The sequence below is a fragment of the Myotis myotis genome, unplaced genomic scaffold (genome assembly GCF_014108235.1).
Source record: "Myotis myotis isolate mMyoMyo1 unplaced genomic scaffold, mMyoMyo1.p scaffold_m19_p_10, whole genome shotgun sequence".
NCBI lineage: Eukaryota > Metazoa > Chordata > Mammalia > Chiroptera > Vespertilionidae > Myotis > Myotis myotis.
The window spans coordinates 59,188,924-59,211,037 of NW_023416314.1; the positions used below are offsets into that span (position 1 = coordinate 59,188,924).

The 22,114-nt window shown below is 41.4% G+C and overlaps 1 protein-coding gene across 5 annotated transcripts in view; it reads right to left on the reverse strand.

Moving 5' to 3' along the window:
* Positions 1-22,114, reverse strand: part of LGR4 (leucine rich repeat containing G protein-coupled receptor 4) — a 98,310-nt gene that overhangs the window by 17,960 nt on the left and 58,236 nt on the right. For 4 of the 5 annotated variants that reach the window (XM_036325687.1, XM_036325686.1, XM_036325684.1 and 1 more), the window contains exons 3-6: positions 9,291-9,362; positions 7,712-7,783; positions 1,767-1,982; positions 809-880 (exon numbers count right to left, since the gene is read on the reverse strand). In XM_036325687.1, the coding sequence (XP_036181580.1) occupies positions 809-880; positions 1,767-1,982; positions 7,712-7,783; positions 9,291-9,362 (432 nt within the window). The remainder of the gene's footprint in view (positions 1-808; positions 881-1,766; positions 1,983-7,711; positions 7,784-9,290; positions 9,363-22,114) is intronic. The other variant, XM_036325688.1, reaches the window with a different exon arrangement.

A 22,114-nucleotide genomic window follows, 5' to 3' on the forward strand; every position in this document is an offset into this window, starting at 1 on the left:
GCTTTAGTTGTTCAGACAGGAAAGTGGGTTAACCGAGTCCTAACGGTCTTCTCATTAACTGAGAATTAACAAGAGAACTCAGTGAAACAAAATATTACAAAACCATAAGCATTCCAATCAGATGTTACTGACCCATCTAATTGGGCCGTTCTCTGAATCATTTAGTGCACCACAAATGGCAAATATTATCACTCTCTAAATAAAGCAACTAATATGAAGTAAAATAACAAAAATTAAGATCCTACTCTCGATTACACACAGCTGCACAATGTCTTTTGCTCAGTGTTGCAATATACATTTGAAACCGCCAGAATTCCCCAAAACTTTAACTAGCAGAAACAACAACAAATGTACCCTAAGCAAACTGGGAAACTTTGTCACACTTAGCATATGAAATTCGAGATAATATTCAATCCCAGTGTTAACCATTAACCAGCCAGGCAACTGTGTTCAAGGAAAAAACAAACAAAAAACTCCCAGAATTAATTTGATAAGGCTCAAAATTCCATAATTATCTACCATAAATTTTAACAAAACCATAGTGTAGGAAAGGTAATACAGTTTGACAGATTGAGCTGCTTTTAACATGTACTTTTGCAAGAAATATTAAGTTCAAATTTTTGTGCCATTTTTAACCATAAACTTAGATTAGAATTCATAACTTTGTTATTTGATGGCAAGAATTTAGCCAACTATTAACCTAATTATGAGTGAACGTAAGACCTTTAATTTTTTCTTTTTTGCAATGAAATGCAAAATTGCACCCTTGACATCATAATATGATCATCCAAAATATGAATAAACTTACAAGGTTTCCAGGTTATCTAGTCCATCAAAACAGTGTCGGCCCAGGCTTTTAATTTTATTGTTATGAAGGTGCCTATGGAAAAAAGCATCAAAATGACTTTAACATCACCCAATAGCAACTATTACAATGATTTATATGTCTGAATTTGTATGGCTTAAAGAAATGGCCCTAGTGGTTTGGATTGGTGGATGGAGCCCAAGGGCTGAAAGGTCGTGGGTTCAACTCCTGTCAAGGGCAAAGGACCTCTAGTTACTAATAAAAAAGAAAACAAATGGCAGAGCCAAACATGTCAACACTTGACCAATGGAAAACAAGTAGCACTGGGTAGTTATCGCGATATATACCCCAGACTGTGATTCCCTGGACAGAATACCAATGACAAGGAAGATATCTCTGGTGGGAAAAGGGTGCACACATTAAAGATCCCTTAATATGCACCCTATCAAAACAAACGTTTTGAGGTGCTTTTAATTATATGAAGTGAAACTTGGATGAGCTCTCCTTCGGGGAAGTGGGGGAAATGATGTGGAAGGGAGCAAGTGAGCTTACATCAAGAATCGGTACCAGGTTTTATAGGAAATGCCATTTTATTATATCCAAGTTTTCAAAGATTAGAAACACAAAACATCATACACTGTTTGAACAGAGAAGTTGGTAAAAACATAAAATAGTGCCTAGTCGGTTTGACGTAGTGTTCCATGGGGAGCGGGCCTAAGTCGTCAGTCGGACATCCCCCAAGGGCTCCCGGACTGCAAGAGGGCGAAGGCAAGGCTGAGGGACCCCAGCACCTCCAAGAGCACAAATCTCGTGCACTGGGCCTCTAGTTTTGTATAAAAGGACATCCCCCAAACCCTCGCTCTTCTGGAGCATAATCAGTAAGATGCTTTCAGACTAAGAAACCTGCTTTGTGCTCCCAAATTAACATAACTATATGATATTAAATGGGGTGGATACTTACAGAACCACCAGGCTCGACAGGTTAGTAAATGCAAAATCGGGGATGCTGGAGATTTTGTTGAGAGCCAAGGTGAGTGCCTGCAGGGTGGGCAGATTGCTGAGGGGGTGAATGGGCACCTCCGTCAGACTATTGTCGTCCAGCCACAGGTGTCGGAGCTGAGGGAGCCCCTCGAAGCTGTCCTCGGGGACTGAGGTGATGTGGTTGGCATCCAGACGCCTGGCAGAAATAAACAACCACGTTCAGTAAGGAGTCCTACTGGAATGAGGCAATCCAAGCCACACAGCTCTGTGTTTTCAAACAGAAAGGAGTTATAAAATGACCGGGCTGTGACATCTGATTTCTTTCCTTCCACTAGAAGTCCTCATAAAGTCTCACAACTTTTCCAAGATCAGTGTATGGAAGTCAGTTCTCTCCCTTCCTTCATAACAAAGAAATGAATTTAAATGTGAATCCTTTAAGGCTAAAAGACCAGAAAGATTTTTTTTAAAAAACCCTCACAAGGTTTAAATTGGAATATTATGTTTCAAACGATATAAAAAATACAGAAAAACACAACAGGAAATTAAGCTGAGCAGATAAAGCTTTTTTACTTACAATTTTACAACATAACTAGTATTTGATATTAAATTTAATTGTTATTCTGACTTGGTACCAAAGGGGAAAAATAAGCAAATATTTCAAAAAATTTTTACAGCAGCAAGCATTTCAATAGATTCTTAATCCTTATTACCACTGGCCAACTTAAAAATATGGGTGTCATGTACTAGCAAAGCCACCTTGTCCTCTTCTCTTAGCACTAAGTACTTTTTAAAAAGTTAGTTTGTCAAAATAAAGTTACTAAGAAAAGGGCCAACTGTTCATAGAAAAAGTTAAACAGCTACTCTGATCAATGTTACTGTGGCTTTAAAGCTTCTTTGATTTTTCCTTTGAAAAATTAAGGACACCTTACTAGTAGGATTACTCACACTTAAAATTCAGTCCCCATCTGAAAATCTGGGAAACTAAGTCCCAAGTGCTATGGTGGGCACAACCAGGTATAATTGTTGGAATAATGGCTTTTCAACCCAAAAACAACCTGCTATTAATATGATAAGGGACAGTATAGTATGTGCCCAGCAAATCACAACTTTCTTCACGAATCCCTTGTTGACGTATCGCCACCACTTAGTCATACCTGACAGGCATGGACCTCCTGGTGAAAACTAGGTAACAACTACAACAACAAAACTGATGAAAAGTCAAAATGACAGCAAATTTTAAAAGAAATGGAGTGTGACAGCTCTCTAGTTTGGGAAACTGACTTTGAGAGTGGCTTTTGTGCCTCCTTTTTTCCTATGCTGCTCCAGCTTCAGATCCACAGTAACTGTCCCCTTCCCCTCCAGGCGAGGATGAGGGCTGCTCCCAACTAACCCCCAGGCCAGGGGCAGCTAGATTAGCCGGGGGGTTAAAGGCCCCTGGTCCTGGTGAGGATCAGATGGGAGCTTTCTTTTTGATAAGGCAAGATAACAGAAGGGACACTGACAATGGGAGAGCTCGGGAAACTGAGCAGCTGCCTTAAGAATCCACTTAGACTCATACTTAGGCTTGTTGATTCCTTGGCTTTCAAGAACCTACTCCTGAGAAGAGACAGGCATCCTTTAATGTAACAGACTGGCACAGTCCTGGCTAAGGAGCTGCTTCGGAGATTTGTTTTCATGATACAGGAGTGTGTTCAATTTCAATCTCTCTCTCTCTCTCTCTCTCTCTCTCTCTCTCTCTCTCTCTCTCTCTCTCTCTCTCTCACACACACACACACACACACACACACACACACTTCACAACCTTAAGGAACTTCCACCTGGGGAGAGAGAGATACTGAACATACAATCATACAGTTAACCATGTAATGTAACCAAATAGTGCAATTAAATTCTACTTGTAGCTAATTTAACTGTCTGCAATCCATTCAACACATTTCAATGGAGCATCTTGTTAGGCATTCAGGAGGGGGTGATGCACAATGTGATAAATTTAAGAGATGATCACGGAGTGCCTAAGAAGTGCTGTGAAGTAAATAAACAGGACACTGAGATAAAGGTTAACAGAGGTTCAGAAGGAAGGGTTCAGAGAAAGAGCAAGAGGGTGCAGTGTTAGAGGAAAGGAAACACGAAGGGCAGACTCAGTGGCAGAAAGGAGTTGGGTGTGGTCCCAGCATCTTCCAGGTCAGAGTGATAAGCATGTGAGAGGAAGGGAGTGAGGGGCCACAGAGACACAGACGGGGATGGGACCAGATTATGTGGACCCATGTGGGCCAGGTAAGGGGTTTGGATTGTATTTTAAGTAGAGATTGAAGTTCCTCCCTAGTTTCTCAGTGATAGAGAAGTTTAAAAGCTAAAATTGCTTATATTATCATATTGCTAACATGCATTCATATTCAACAAAATGTTTCCCCTACATACACAGAGAGATTGTCATTTAAATGTTCTGTTGAGATGCGGTAAATACTGTAATAAAGAATGTTGTCAGTACTTTTTTAACCTAAGCCCAGTATTATGTACACCATACATGCTTCTGCAGAATTCTGTGCCATATATCACCAAAAAAATGGGATAGCCTTTACTGAAAGCAAGATAACCAGGTGAATTTTGAGCTAAAAGTTTAATTACTATAGTCTAGGCAAAATAATAATACAACATTAAATACGCAGACACAATTTCCTCTGTGCTACGAATTTCCCAAAATTGTAAAAGTCACACATACATTGAGAGCAGAGGGAAGAACTCCGGAAAATGACATCCAGAAGTTAAGTGAGAAAAAGGATTTGTGGTGACACAAATGGTTAATCCTTATACCTCAATTCACAAGCGGGTGTGGGAGGCACACCCATAAATACAATGAACTGGACTTACACTGAGATTAATGTTTCACAGATAATTCATCTTAAGAGCTGTGGCTTTGTACCAATGACCTACATTATTAATATTTATCCCTATTAATGGACAAAGAAAATGCTATAAGTGATCCATTCCGGAGAGGCAATAAATGGCATCAGATATCCCCCAGAGTGGGAGAGGATGTGGATTGGCTAAGGTGTTCTACCATTTAAACTCCATACAATTATTACTGTATTTAAGTGTACTTCAGTTGTTAAAAGGCTAACAATGTGTTAACTGAATTCCCTTCCTATTCATCTTTAAAATATGTGTCTATTCTCTATTCGCAACAACTTTTTTTACATCTTACTGAGGCTCACATACTGTTTTTATGTTGCCTTAAATGAAATTACGATACCAAATAATTCTGTATGTGATGAATGTCTGTGATGTCAGTAAACACCTACTCTATTGATAGTTTGTTACCAGGCTCTAGTTCAAAATAGTTCAGAAATTCTGCTATTGTGGAAAACTTAGAAAACATAGCCCTTGAAATCCTTTCATATCCAATGTTAAGTGTGTTCTAACATTAAGAAAAAAAATCTAGTGGGACAAATTCTGAGATGTCTTCTTAATCTGCTCAGGCAACGCTCAGGGCTTGTGGAAGGCTGTTCATGCTCCCTGTTTAGTAACCACTTCTGTTCAATTTCCACCCCTAATGAACTTTGCTCCTGGTAAAGCACTACTTCAAAACCACAAGGAAAGCCTTCGTGTAATTCTGGTCTGAAGATCAGATTTTCAAACTGACTCAAGTGCTGATAAGACTGTTTTACACCAGAATTTCAATTGTAGCTGACTTGACCACTACACCCATTATGCTAACAAACCCAAGAATGTTTCCTTCTCAAATAAAACAGGCCTGACCCATAGCTCCGTGTGTTTCTGATACATGTAAAAGCATCCTGATGCCTTTTTTAAAAAATTTTTGTTTGGACTCCTCTCCTCACTCCCACCCTTCACCCCAATTTTGAACATTAAGTGGTTGATACCCCATATACTCCTTTTTTATGACATTAGATACTCTTTTCTTTATGACACTAGATACATTGTAAAGTTTAACTGTTACAGCATAAGATATGCTTTATTAGAGCATATTTTTATTTTCACTTTCCATTAACTACTAGGATAATCTAAAATCAAAAGTTAATTTACAATTTCCAGGGAAGTGTTTTGGGTGCAGTTAAATGGTTTTATATTAGCAAGTGGATGGGATAAGCAGCTGGATTACTTTCATCTAAATCTTCTATAATTCACATGCATTTCCTACAAAAGCTTCCATTTATAGTTATTTTAAAGGGCAATCAATTAAAAAAGCCATTAAGGAACAGATCAGTATATATATGCGTGGTGTGATTAAAACCTAATTTTATAACTCATAACACATAAATGTGATAACTATTACAATTTTTTATTCGGAGTAAATCTCAAAACCTCCATGTACATGAGATTACCTGGGAAAATTTTTTGAAATATAGCTTCCTGGACCCTTAAAAGAAAAAATATCATTACTTCTTGGATATGGCCTAGAGATCTGTATTTTAGGGACATTTCCCCCTAGTGATCCTGTTACAGATGGTCAAAGAGCCAGACTTTGAGAAACTATGCCTTAGTCCCATTGTATTTATTTGGACGTGAACTAAAACTGTAACTTTGTATTTGTGATCCTAGTAGAATAACATACTAAGTTCCTTGTTTTGAAGACTACTTTTTCATTACTTTCAAAGATGTTCCCTTCACCTAGTTATGCAAATTGGGTAAACTAGTAATGAAAGGAAAAAAAACTAATAAAATATACCATCAATGTTTAAATTAAGAGATTCCACAGTGTTTATTGAGCACATATTACCTGTCAGCTATTGTCCTACGTCCTTTTCATGCATTCAAGTACACAGTAAGTAATGAGCAAACTACTGTATGGAGAATTTTAAATAACCTGGCCAACATCACACAGCCAGTAACTATCAGAGTGGGGATTCAAAACCAGAGTTCTCATAAATCCAAACTTGCCTGGATTTCTTTTCGAAAGTGATGCAAACATTCTGACATAAATATGCAAAGGGCTTTTCTTAATCTTGGCAAGTGTCACGTTACGATAAACACATGCTTCAGTTGAGTGCTCCTCACCTCTTTCCTTTAAAGTGCCCCAGAGACAGGAACTTGGTTTTCTACCCTATGGTGTAGCCTTGGCACTACTCCACAGCAGGCATTCTAGTCATTAACAAATACCTGGTTATTCAATATAAAAACAGTTGTTTCTTCAAACCCTTCTGTGGATTTGCAGGGTCCCTGTGATACCAAGCTGCTCACCTGATCCACCCACTACAGGCAGAACGGGAGTTTGCATACCCAAACCACAGCAGCAATGATCCCCATTCTCCAGGTTCATGTACATATGCACATGCATATACATGAGAAAGGATGCCCCCCCCCAAAAAAAAAAAAGAACAGAGAGACGTGCTATATGAAAAAGCTTTGGAAATTAGTAGCTGAGCACAGTAGAAACCAAGAGTTGAAATCTTGAACACTCCACATAAAACCAACCTTTCCTCAAAAAGACAAAGAACCATGGGAAGAAGGCAGCACAGGCCATTAAGGTACCACTCCCAGTGTGTGTTCAATGTCCACAGATAAGGAACTCGAATCAGTTTGTCCTGACTGTCATCACCACCTGAAGCTGAGACCTCTTTGTGGCTGTTCCTTGACCTTCATGGCCCAAGACACTGCAACTGCTGTACACACATGACTTTGGTTCCATAAGGGTGATGCCCACCTGCCACAGACCAGCTCGTGGAATAACACCCAGCAGTGCCCACCTGGAGCTTCCTCCCACCCCTGAGAAAAGAGAGGAGGCAGACTGGGCCACCTCCTGCTCATTCGCCAAAGGGCATTTCCATACTGGCAACTGGCCACCCCCATTTTTATCCCAGAGGAGTAGAGAAATCTCCTTCTCTCCTTGGAATTCCGGGTCTTTACACATGTTGCAGCCAGATGATTGTATGATTCAAAAATGCAGAAAACTAAAAAGGTACTTACAAAGACTGCAAAGCACTCAGTCCTCGAATGGCTTCACTGGGCACTGTTTTCAACTGATTGTTTTGGAGGGTTCTGGAAGAAAATTTTTGGTTAGTGAATAAGCAACTGTGACCAAAATTTTTCTTAGAAGAATTCAGAGTCATCTCTTTCAAAAGAAAAATTTTATTGCCAATGGCAGGAAAGGGAAGAGATCAAGGTGGAAAGCACCCAAGACAAGAGAATTGCCAAAAAAAAAAAAAAAAAAAAAAAAAAGGCAAGAAACATTGGCTCTAAAGCCAGAAATGAAACCCAAGTCATCCTCTGACACGCACGTGCCTGGTAATCTACATTTCCAGGGGATGCTTCCCTCTCAGGAATGAAGGCACCTCATTAACCTTCATCACCCCAGCTGAGGTTCACTGGGAGGTATAACAGGCTAACTGGGAGGAATAACAGCACCCACTGGAATCCCTATGCCTTTTCAAGTTGGAATAAAGCAGAGCCCAGAATCGCGGACATGAGGTAAAGCCACTTGTGCCAAGAGAATAGGAGACCCTGAGTCTCAGGGGGCAGCAGCCGTGTGCTCAGTGAATGCAGGTCAGGGCAGAACCTGAGCTTTAATCATCTGAGGGCGAGGGCCTGGAGCTTGAAGGCAAAGATCAGAACCAAAATGAAGTCCTTCTAGTTTGTGCCTAAAGCCATTCCTAGTCACGTGAATCAAATCACTGCCTGATGTGAGTCATAACCACAGAATGGGATGGTAAAGGGCCCCTCTAGCTCACCGGACCAGAGAGGTCTGGTGACTTGCCCACGGTCACCCAGCAAGTAGTGGTAAGAGTGAGTGGGCTGGCAGTCTGCCCCCTGTTCCTCAACCTGCCACACTCCAAACTCCTGACCTCTGCTGGGAATTGATGTCCTGATCCCTCACAGGCTACAGAAGTCACAAGCACCTCGGTTCCCTTTAGCTCTGAAATGACTGTAATATTTGGAACTCTTGTAAGTCCTTTTCCCACGAGGGTCAGCTAATTCAACGTTCTTATAGCTGTAAAATATGTGGAAGCCAAACCTAAACAGCGAAGCCTAAATGTGATTTTGATTCAGTGCATTAGCCACATAAAAAGTCTAATATTCTGCCGAAACCGGTTTGGCTCAGTGGATAGAGCGTCGGCCTGCGGACTGAAGGGTCCCAGGTTCGATTCCGGTCAAGGGCATGTACCTGGGTTGCGGGCACATCCCCGGTGGGGGATGTGCAGGAGGCGGCTGGTCGATGTTTCTCTCTCATGGATGTTTCTGACTCTCTGTCTCTCTCCCTTCCTCTCTGTAAAAAATCAATAAAATGTATTTAAAAAAAAAAAAAGTCTAATATTCAACTCTAATGCACGAGAGGTCAGAAGACCTCTTATTCAGATTCTAACTTTTGTTATCTAGACCTACGTTTGCCTAAATCAACCTCTAGCCTCCCACACCAACCCACTGGCCACTCCTTAAACCTTTTAATCCTGAGCTAAAAGCAACTGTGCTTAACCTCGCTCCAAGCATGTTGACTATGCAGAAAGAAAATACACAGCCAGCTGTGAAACTCTAAAACTGCATTACTTACAGAACTTTGAGCTCTTTCAACCCAGACAAGGCCTTTGGGTGGATAAAAGAAAGGTCGTTGCCAGCCAATCGTCTAGAAAAAGAAAAGTAGCAAGAGGGGGGGGAAAAATTGTAATTCAGTCTCTTAAAATTCAGAACTCACAATAACCTCATCTGTGATTAAAGCTCTATGTTAAACATTTCTCAAGCCTATCTGACATTAAACATGGACTTAAACCTTTGCTAAAGCGATCCCAAGATTCTTCCAATGAGATAAATGTCTCTGGGTTTTATTTTATTTTTTTTTTAAACTCTCAATACAATAATTTAAGCAGGCACATTTTTATTCTGGTGAGGTCAAGCAAGCCAAAACACATTAAACCAAATTAAGTTTGCTATTCATGGTCACTCTCAGCAGCTTGCGGTGTTTTCCAAGAGCCTCGTAAATGCAGACTACTGGCCCGTAGGCAGGAGTGTTTATTCGAATCTGAGCAAACCAGTCTGTCAAGGAGGAATGCCTTCAGGAGGCAAATGGGTCTGTTATCTCCATAACCCAGGGCAGCATATTCCATGCAAAAGAGAGGCAAACAGTAAAATTCACCATAAGCATAACTTTCCATAAAAAGGCTGGTATTTTTTTTTTTAAAGCATTGTTCTAAAGAATTTAAGTGGGAGTAAGCGTGGAATAAAAAAGAATTTACAAAACGGGTCATTTTGTAAAAAAAAAAAATCTCAGGACACCATTCATAACGAGCTCTACTTTCCCATTTACCCAGGCACACAGAAATGGGAGGGAAAGTTGAAGAGAGGACTTTAAGGAGAAGAAGCAGGAAATGGGACCGCAACTCATATAAGTAACTTATAAACAGGTGAGCTTGAAGGAGCGTTCCAAGTTTTGGCTTAAATGCTAGTTGCATGCCTTTAGGATTAAACACAGCACTCTCCCAGTTTCCTGGTTCCGTCAGAGGCATTCTCCCAGGCCATGAGATGTTGTGTCTATAATTTAAAAAAAAAAAATAAAAAAAGCTCTCTCCTCCTTAGGATCACATAATCACCAAGTCATATCAATTCCTTCTTTAAAGGTTCTCTTTCCATCGTTCTTTCTCTTTTCTCTTTCCCTGCACCCCTAAGCCTTATTCATCGATTCACTAAAAAGTTTCACTCATTAACAAATTGAAGTGCTTACTAAGTGCCTGGCATACACCACCCTCTTCTTAGACATCAGCTGTGTCCCCTGCTTCCAATCTGTTCCTCTCAAACACCTTGATTTCAGGAAGGCTCATACATTTGAAGTCAATGAGACCTGAAAACTCTACGTTTTAGATGCATTTACTTTTTCTTGATGCATTTACTTTTGTCCCAGTTAAAATGCAAACAGTCTTGGAAAGGCTTGGTCTTTACCTGGCATTAACATAGAAACATGTACTGAAGATGTGTGTGAGTTGGGAGGGAATGTGGGTGGAGGAGTGAAAGGTAAAACAATCACAGGACAAGAGCAAGTGTGTCCTTTATTCAACAGCCAGGATAACAATGCTGGTCACAACTATATGACAGGATTTCACACACGGCGGCCAAGACATGGAAACAACCCAAGTGCCCTTCCATAGAAGACTGGATAAAGAAGATGTGGTACATGTGTACAACGGAATACTACTCAGCCATAAGGAAAGATGAAGTAATCCCATTTGTGACAACATGGATGGATCTTGAGAATATCATACGAAGAGAAATAAGTCAGTCAGAGAAAGCTAAGAACCATATGATTTCACTCATATGTAGGATATAAAACTGAAACTCATAGACACAAACAATAGTATGGTGGTTACCAGAAGGTGTTGGAAGTAAAGGGTAAAGAGGGCCAATTATATGGTGATGGAAGATGATTTGCACTTTGGGTGGTGGACACAATTCAATATACAGATCATGTATCATAGAAATGTATATAATCTTGTTAACCAATGTCACTCCAATAAATTTAATTTTTAAAAAGACAGGATTTAACACAGTTTGAACACATGCCCCTAAATTAAATTTTTCATCAATAGCCCTTTCACTATTTCCCTGGTTTTACACAAGGCACCCCAGCACCTAAGCTCTATACTGCCTGCCTTTTGAGGCTCCCACAACCCGGGCTCATGACCTTTTACCTCTTAGAGGTCACCCTGTGTAAAATGAGAGACTGCAGATGGTGACCTCTTCAGTGCTTCCATTTTAAAATGCTTCTCCTCAGCAAATCCTCTTGATTCTAGACCAGCTATTTTCACCACTCCGTCTTTAAATGCTTCACCTCTCAACCTCATCTTCACCCCCTAAAAAGCCAACTTCAGTGTTACTTCCCATGAAAACTTCTGTTCTAATGACCATGCCTGATGTATGAATTCTTACTGAACCTGGTCACAGGCTACCTTCTATGGTTATTCCTTGCACAGTAAGCTTGTAGGCCAAATACAAACACTTCCAAGAACAGGCACGGGAAAATGCCAAGTCAATATTCAAAAACTGCTTTCTCAGAATTTCTTCCTCGAAAATGCTTGCCATTCCAATGCCATAGAATCCCAGTCTACACCTGCTGCAGGCTTGATGCACACCCTCTCAAGGGGCTTGCTCCCCCGCTCCCCCAGGCTCACTAATTAAATTCAGTTGATAATGCAGTATTTAAAAGATCAAATTAGACAATAAGGATCATAAGGGGCAGTAACCTTCTCCCCCCCTCCCCCCCCAAGCAAAGCAAGTCCTGTGTCTATGAGGGCTCCTCCAAGTTCTTTCCAAGACCAGCCTTCACTGTCAAGTCTGCCAAAAAGCAAACACTATAAATAGACTGAGGCTGATACAAGAGTCTTATCCTTTTGTCTCTGATAATAGCTTTCAATGTCCCCATATCTATGGACTTTCCTTGAGGACTTCAGTCTACTGGACTGGAGCTCATGGAAAAGAGCATTTTATAATTTAACAGAGGAAGTGGCAAAATGCAGAGAACCTGATTCCCTCTACTTGTCAACAGAAGAGAGTGTTGAAGCGCATGAGCCAAAACATTTGCCTCCTTTCCCCAAATCTCTGGCCCTTTATGAGCCATGGGAAAACTAAAGTAAACTAACTTCAAAAAGCACCCTCTCTTTCTCCACTATTTATTGTCAATGGAAATGACCAAATGACCTCTCTGCCTGTGGCTTATCCCGAAATGCAAGCCCAGTATCTGGAGAAATCAACACTACCCGGATGTGGTGGACCATGCTAATGCTGAGAGGGGGGCACACCACCTCACACTCCCTCTGATTACTCCTTTCTTCCGGAATGCCTCTACCCACATTTTACCGAGCGAGGGCTGTTAATGAATGATAAACACAGCAGCCTGGTGAGGGCTCTGCAGCTTCAGCAGCGGCACCCTCCAAAGCCTCTTTGCTTCTTTTATGGGCCAGTAACTCCTAGAGCAGACCCTCGGGATGCTGCTTGTTCAACATCTCAGATCCAGAAAGAGCGAAGTGAGTAAATAATAGGACTGGGGACAAAGTCCCCCAAATCGCTGGAAGGAAACACCTACTGGGTAACGAGCCCACAGTAGTTACAGGCACTGTGATAGTGGCTTACAGACATTCCTTTTCATTTTCATCATCGCATGACAATAGCCACGCTTCTCTGAGTCTCTAAGAGGCTAGTGGACTTGGCATAAGTCACAGGGCTGGTAAGTGGAGGAACCAGCATTCCTGGCTGGCTCCCATTCTTATCTACTTTCCCTGCACCTCTGTGAGGCCTCTGGTGGGTCACCAAGAGACCGGGAAACAATTTCCAGATAACACAATGGACTTGGGCAATAGCCTTGTTTGAGTGGCAACAGGTCTCACCCAGCAGACCAGAGCTCACACGTAGGGACTATGGCATTTGGAGGTCAGAACTGCAATTTTATAGAGGAGTTTCCAACAGACTAACAGTACCACTCTTCCCAGAGCCAAAGATGATCCGTGGGAAGGGGCGTGGGGATGGGGGTGGAGGATGGGGCCCCTAGGTGCCCAAGGTGCAGGGTGTGCCCTACACTCACTGGGACTCTATTGGGATATAGAACATTCTCTGTTGTGCTTTTTCAGCAGCTCCCAAGGAAAAACAGGTGGTGGATCCTGAGGAAGAATTTGTCACCAGCGGCCCTCTCCTGGCCAAGGCCAGCTACTTCCCATTCTGTGCCCCGATTGTCTCTGCTACACCCAACAGTGTCCCCAACTTCTCTCTGCACGAGGACCTACTGGCTGGCTCCACAAAACGTTATTAATTTGGTAAATTATAATATTTCTATTTTTGTACTTCTTCTTCCGATGGCTATGAAGCCCTTAAAAAAACATCATTAGGGTGAGAACAGAAGGTTGCAGGTGGTATGCTTCTCTCTGTGCTAAGGGTAGATGGTCCCAAGCATCCCTTCTTTCCCCTCTGCCACCCTCCCGTTGGACTTGGCGCCCTGAAAATAGACCATATGGAGCCTGGCTCCAAAGTGTCCATCTATCCACTCATTACTCTTCCTGCTGTCACCTAAATCTAGGCCATCATTTTTTCTCCTCCAGTATTATTGCCATTTACTTCCACAAGACTCCTGCCTCAAACCGCTTAATTATAATACCATAAGATCTAAATCTTAAAAAACACACACAACTCTGAGCATTTTCTGTGAATTAGCCAGACCTTCAGCATGATCTTCTTTCCCCAGTGTTCCTTGTATCTACAATTTAGCACTCTATGCTTTTCCACCTCTGACTCTTCCCTCATGACATTCCCTTCACTTGAAATACCCCCACTCTGGCCTCTGCCCATTGAAACCTTATTCATCATCCCTGTCCAAGTTGGATAATACTACCAACAATGTGACACTGGTATGCTTTCACCTTCCTTTGATTCCACAGGTATCTGTATAGTCAAAGCTCTCTCACTGGATGCATCTTGTCTCTAGTTACCATGAGCTTGTCATATCTCCTTCAATTGTATTATATGTCCCATAGGAGCAGAGACTAGTTTATATTCATTTTGCACCCTCTCACGTGGAACCTGACATGTAGTAGGTCCTTGGTATTTGCTGTGATGCTTCAAGTAGGTCCCTATCAGACTCAGGATTCAAAACGGCAAACCTGCTACGTAAAGAACGGGAGAGCTTCCTGATTAGCTTCACGTTCCTGCATGCTTTCTCCTCTTGTTTCACTTCAACTCCCCTTTGCTCTCCTAACAGGAAAGAACTATCTGGCTAGATTTTAAAGTGCTCTGGCAACAATTTTCTTTCTTAACATATTCTGGAAGGATATTTTCTTAAGGAGGGTGGTGGGGAAGGTGAACTTTAAACTTGGGAACACCAATCCATTGGCCAACAGTATTATCTCAACATACTCTGGGTCATGCACATGATCACACAGATTTAACACGGGTCTAGCAGGACTTCAAATGGGAGCTCAGGCTACCTCAAGGCAACTCCTGTTTATTCTGCTTATTGCAACAGTCCCAGAAGCACAGAGAGCAAAGACAGAGAGGGGAGAGACCGAAAGAGGGTGGAGCGAGCCACAAGACTTCCGCCCTCCCATTGGACTTGGAGCCCTTCCAGGAAACAGGATACAAGTGGCTCAGTGTGCAATGCCTTTATGAATCAGTTTTGTGTGTATTTATTATTCATAAGGTCCGTGGATTCACATTAGGGGCTCCTTTCAGGGGGAGCTAGAGTTTTCAATTATACCCTCTATCCTAAATGCATATGCTACGTGATATTTTCCATCTGGCCCCCCTCCCAGAGGGGGGAACAGGAACAGTAGGTTAAAGAGGCACTGGTCAGTGGTGTGCATGAACGAGCAGGCCACGGGCAGAAGGTAATCTGTGTGCTGATTTAGGCTGGGATTTCTTCATTTAAAGAAACGAGAGAGGCAAGTGTGAAATAGAGAGTAAGCCAATTGGTGTCTATTTCTCTGAGAAATGTCTGGATTTAGGTTTCTTCTAGTCTGCTATAGAAATGTCATTGTAGCCATTTGGCTGAAATTCTAGTCGAGCACAGTAGAGTAAGGACTACAATATACACTGACTAGACATATGGACGGAGCTGGGGGAAGGGCAGATGAGGGTTCAGTAGCTCCCAGCAGCTGTTGTGAGGAGCCTGGGGTGGAGCAGGCGGAGGGAGGCTAGGCAACTGTAGCAGTGAGGCTCAAGCACGCTTTGCATACAAGCCATAGAGAGCTTTATTCATGGTGCTTTCTCTATCACATTATGGAGAAGTTGGGGGTCAGGCGACCAAACCAGAAAAGAGTGGCCTCCCCTCAATTCATGTGACCACCTTCGTTTTGCAGAAGTGGTTTACCAGATGGCCCGGCATTGTGCTATTATCAAGTACTGACAGCAGAGTACCTTGAGCACCACCCCTCCCTACCAAGCCACATTTATCTCACTCTCAGCAATGCTCCTCCCTCACCATTTCTTTCTACACCTATGTTTCCCCAGATCTTAATTTGAAGCCACACATAGGAACTATCACAGATTGTACCTGAACATGTCTGAGCTGCTTCTCCTGTAATGCCATTCAATTTTCTCAAGTAGGTGAATCAGTATCAAGTCATGCCATGTGCAAAATACAATAGACATAAACACCAGCCAATAGCACTGCCCTCAGAGAAGGCATTTCCAGGTCAACACTGAATGGGGCAAATATTGCTGCAGGAAAGTGTGAGTGACATTCTCTTATTAAATACTAGAGGCCCGGTACACAAAATTCGTGCATGGGGGAGGCAGGGTCCCTCAACTGGGCCTGCACTCTCTCACAATCTGGGACCCCTTGGGGAATGTCCAACTGCCCGTTTAGGCCCAATCCCTGCGACAGTCAGAAACCCTCTCGCAATCCAGGACCACTGGCTCCTAACCACTCACTTGCCTGCCTTCCTGATCGCCCCTAACCCCTCTGCCTGCCTGCCTGCCTTATGCCCCTAACTGCACCCCTGCCAGCCTGATCACACCTAACTGCTCTCCCCTGCCGGCCTGATCACCCCTAACCACCTCTTACTCGGCCCCCGCCACCATGGCTTTGTCTAGAAGACGTCCAGTCTATCCGGTCTAATTAGCATATTACCCTTTTATTAGTACAGATCATTTGAAATCAACAGGATGTAAAATTTGGACAACCTTTTAAAGTAAAAACAAAAAGCATTATAATACATTCCTCTAATTTAAATTCTTGATCATAGGTTTATTTACATGGTAAGGCCCTACTATGTGCTCAGAACTCTGTTGCCTCCTGTGAAAAATAAAGACCTCAAGAGGTGTAGCTGATTCCCATTTAGGGATATTTGGTACAGCACATATTAACAAAAACTAACATTTATGTAGCACTTATTATTTTCATAATCCCACTATACTGGCCCTGGACAGTGGGTCAGGCAGGCTTAGTATCCCCACCTTCTCTCTGTTTTGTTTTGTTTTTAAACAGATGAAAAAAAGTGAGCCCCTGTTTTCTCTATCCCTTGCCCAAGGCCTTACTCCATGGCTACAAAACGTAAGGCCTCAAAATAAAACACGGTAAACAAAACAAAATAATATAAATTCTAAAAACAGAACAATGTTGTCTTATGTTATTTTCTATAAATGACTTTAAGAGAACCAAAGGATGTGGTTCTTTTCAGAGTGAATCCAGAGGGCTAACAATCAAACAGCGTCCTTTATATTCCCCTTGGACATTCATTCTTCCTATCAGCATTACATAAACCTCATCTGGTACAGTATATCAGAGAGTTCTCAGTCAGCCAACACGTTTTACTTACCCTACTTCACATACCAGGAAGAGTTTTACATCTTCATAGAACTTTTTTTTATGTAAGTATATGTGAAAACTGAATATGTGTTATGAGCATGCATGTATTAAGAACCTCTATTATGGAGATTCTCAAGTTTTTAAAAGTAGTCTTCATTCATAGAAAAGAGGACAATTATTTCATACACTCCCCACACATATGTAATATTACATTATTTCTGTTTAAATACACAAAACTAAAGCAGTAATGCTTATCAAAAAATAAGTCTGGCCTGGCCACTGTGGCTCAGTGGTTGAGCATCAACCCATGAACTCTGTCAAGGGAACATGCCTGGGTTGCAGGCTCATTCCCCAGTAGGAGGTGTGCAGGAGGCAGCTATTGAGATTCTCTCTCATCATTGATGTTTCTCTCTCTCTCTCCCTCTCCCTTCCTCTCTGAAATTAATTTTAAAAATTTAAAAAAATAAAAAGTAAGCTTGTTCCTGCTAACAGTGTATAGGCCATCTAGTACTTGTGTACATACTAAAAGAGCTTATTTAATTCAAAGAAACTTATGCTCCACCTGCACCAATTGGCCTTTGTATCTTCCAGTTCCTCTTATAGTAACCCACAGAAGACGTATTTTATGGGTAAATCAATAAAAACCTTGGTTAATAGTTATATTTCCTGAGCAAAGTTATCCTGACAACCTAGTCATTTATCCTCTTGCAATGAACACATGCACTATCCACACATATGAGGAAATACAGCTTTAAAAATATTTTTTTACAGCTTTAAAAAATTTTTACAACCAACATCAACCAACAAATTTGACCTTTTACTACAGGCCAAGCACCACAGGTATGGCAAAGAAGGTACTGCGTTTTCCTCAGACGTTTCTCATTTCATTTCTTATAAATGAGGATGATTCATTAAACATAAAACATCAATGGAAGTTAGTTTTTACATAGTCTGATAAGGTTTCTCACATCAATAAATGCAAAATAAGAAATCCTTTGTCTTGCCTGGCCGGTGTGGCTCAATGATTGAGCATCGACCTATAAACCAGGTCACAGTTCAACTGCTGGTGAAGGCACATGCCCCAGTTGTGGGCTCGATCCCCAGTGTGTGGCGTGCAGCTGATCAATGATTCTCTTTCATCGTTGATGTTTCTACCTCTCTCTCCCTCTCCCTTCCTCTCTGAATCAATAAAAATATATTAAAAAAAAAAAAAAAGAAATCCTTTTGTCTTAACCCTTCCCTCAATTTCAAGTACAAATATGTGGTTACTATCACCAAAGGTCGTACAGGAAAGTGAGACAACAGGCTCTGGCCTTAGAAAAAAGTCAGTGGAGTTGGAAAAACAAGTACATCCTGACACACCTAGAGCACAAAATCACAAGGCTCTTCATCCAGTACTAAGGGGTGAGGAGCAGAGAAAGCGTAAGATGGATCTGGGAAAGCAAAACCAGGGAAGGCTTCCTGTAGCAGAAAGGGCGCAGATGAACTGTATAGAATGGGTGAGGAGAACAGAGAGGAACCGTGGCAGGCACTGTTGGTTGCCTACCAAATAGCCATTCACGACTTCCTGATAGAGCCTAGATTTGTTCAAATATCTCCTCTGTTACAAGACTCAGCTTCAGGATTAAACTATGACTGGTCTTAGCCAATCATGCTGGTTCTATCCCCGTGACTTGTTTAGGGATGGACCATGAATATCCCTCAGTGGTGAGATAATGGGTGGTTCTTTTTCCTCTCTTCTTATCTGAGTCTGGATTTTTAAAACTGAATATTCATTAATTTTATGATCATGTTATTAATAAACCAAGTATGTCTGTGATACAAATATTTCTAGCATTTCCAACATAATATTCTTTTTTTTTAATTTTTTTTATTTTATTTTTTTAAATATATTTTATTGATATTTTACAGAGAGTAAGGGAGAGAGATAGAGAGTTAGAAACATCGATGAGAGAGAAACATCGATCAGTTGCCTCCTGCACATCTCCCACTGGGGATGTGCCCGCAACCCAGGTACATGCCCTTGACCGGAATCGAACCTGGGACCTTTCAGTCCACAGGCCGACGCTCTATCCACTGAGCCAAACCGGTTTCGGCAACATAATATTCTTTGATAGACCCAATATAATATTTAAGAATAATATATCATATCAAAGAATATTATGCCATATATATATATATATATATATATATATTATATATATGACTAATAAGTGGTGAATAGGGGAACTAATGAACAAATTCTGAGTTAAAGGTTCTATTAAAGCACATAATACTGTGTTAAATAAGCATGGCTTGGCTTAGAGTGAATGATACATGAAAGAAATAACTTAGTCTATTTCCTTGCTGGAAAGTTCAAACACGCTAGCAGAAAATCAAATCTGTTTTCATTTACTTGTAGTCACTACTATTTTTAGTCAAAGAACAAATCATCAGCTTTGATTAAAATCAATTAATAAACAAGCCAACAAACTTCATTTGCCTCTCTACACACTTTCTGAATCCTGTGTCAAACACTTTAACAATGAATTGGTTGATTCTCCTGCTTGATTTCTTCTAGTCTCCTATGAATTCCTGACTTTTCCAACCCAAATTCTGAGTACATCAAATCTTTCACCACCTTTGCATGTAGGCTGCTAATCACTATAGGACAAAGTTACAGAGCCCACTGGTTCTACTATAAATTTAAATTACCTAAGCTTTTACTGGGACCTTTCTATACTTCGGCCATCCTTTGTTCATTTTAGATCGACCCAGATATTCCCCACAGTGTGTCCAGTCACTAGATTCTAGTGGGATGCCATAACAATGATTTATTTCTCCCAGGCATGTCTTCTTTCCCCTTTCTGCTTTCTTTGGGGGGGAACTTCTCCATCTAGGTAATCCTAGTGGGGATGAGGCCATGACCCAGGCTGGGCCATACCATCCTGAACACAGTAGAGAGACTGGTTCAAGGGCAGGCACATGAGGCAGGTCTGGCCAACCAGAGTCCTCCTAGGAGTTTTCTGCTGAAAGTAGGGAGGAAGACAAATAGGTATTCATTTCAGATTTCAAGATGCTAGTATGTGCTTGGGGTTACCAAAGGTTGTGTTTCCCACTATAGGGAGACAGGCTATTTGCAACAGGAAAGAATGAAGCCAAAATACAAAAGTAGAGACAAGCGAACCTAAGAAATGGGGAGCATGAGAAAACGTATAACCTTTAACCCTGAGATCCAGTACCCTCTGAAGCCAGCCCCACCTCTGGGCTTTCTAGTTCTACATGAAACAATAAATCCTCTATTAGGCCGCAGTTGGGTTTCTGTCTCTTAAAAATCCCTATGGACTCCTGTCAAATACAGTCCATATTCCAAGCTCTATCTTCTCTCAAAAAACCAGAAATCACCTACTAGTTGTCCCCACATGCCCTCTTCTTGATGAACTTTTCAAGACCCTACTGAAATGATTCTTAAAAAACTTAAATTCCAGGCTTTTTCTCAATATCTGGCCATGGGCCCTTTTCTCCAGCATGTCAAAGCTGATTCTTCAGTCTTGTGAAAAGCCTCCCCTCCCACAGCTCCTGGGGCACAGTTCTGCCCTAATTCTCCCACTTCTCTGGCACTTGGTCTTCTTCCCACACCCTGAGTCAAGTGTTTCCCAAGGAGTTGTCTTTGGCCTCCTTCCCTTTTCATCTACCCTTTCTCCCTTGGCAAGCTCTTATAATCTAATGTTTCCAGTAATCACCTCAAAATAAAAGACTCCACAATCTATACCCATGATACTCTATTCAGTAGCCGACATCCATGAATCTCTAGTCTCAACTTCATACCTATATTTCCAGATGCCCCTACCATATCATACCTAAAGTCAACATGTATATTCAAAAGTGCATGCAGTATCATCTCTTCTGAAGCAATTTCTCTTTCTGTATTGTCTTTTTGTCAAAGCATCAAATGACTCCTCAAAATTACCGTCTTAAAATTAAGTGTTATTGATGACACCCGTCATCCCAGCTGAGATGTCTTTGGATGCCACTTCCACAACTTCCCTCTTAATGCCTCTCATCCGCCCTAGTTCAGATTCTCATCATTCCTACCTGCACCACTGCCATTAGTATCTTCCCCTGTCTCCCCACACTCTCTCCATTCCAGCCATCCTACTTTCTGCTATGAGATGACACTGATTGAATGTCATAGGTGATCAAGTCATTTCCTAGCTCAAAAACTTCCAACAGCCACTCAAATGTTGAAACTCCTCATTAGTCTGCCAAGAAAGGCCCTCAATCTGGCCCCAAATTCCTTCCTAGTTTCTTTCCCGTAACTTCCTTTCAGGAATTCAGCACGACAACCAAACCAAGCACCACAGCATTTCTATTACCTACCCCAGTCGCCTCCATATCCTTGCTCATGCTCCTTTTTCCTTATCTCCTCATGAAGCACTCCCACCATCCCTCAAGGCTCTCCAGAAATGACAACTCTTTGATGAGGTCTTCCTTAATCTTCCTTGATACAAGTTCCTTCCCTTCTCCTTTGAACTCCCATGACTCCAGTACACTGTTCATCTCTCTTAAAGGCAAGAATCCCATTAAATTCAACACAGAACACAGTGTTTTATCTAACCAAAGTCTGTTGAATTCATGAAATGTCTAATAAGTCTTTCCTCATACTCTCCACACCTACAGTCAGAGCTAGAATTGAAACCAAGTCCATTACTAACAACCTATGTGACCTTGGGAAAGTTACTTAACCACTCTGAGGAAAAACTCAGCCTCCCCATCAGCAAATTTGGAACAAATATAGCTCTCTGAGTTTATGAGTTAAAACAATACAAACAATGTTTGTTCTAGGGAGTCCTATCCAGTACATAGTACGTCCAGTTACTATAAGGTTTATTTCTATTTCTCTATTTTCACCCTTAACGCCCTAATATGAGCAGTCCCCAAATGACACAAGAAAATGGGATGAATCAGACGAGTTAAACTGCTCTGTGAGCTCACCATGTACTTCCCAAAAGTAAGGGCTATTAAGTCACCCTACCAAAGCACTATAAAGTGGAATAAGAGAATGCTCCCAAGAATATAATACTTTTAACTGTCATATATCATCAGAGCAACTGAGGAAC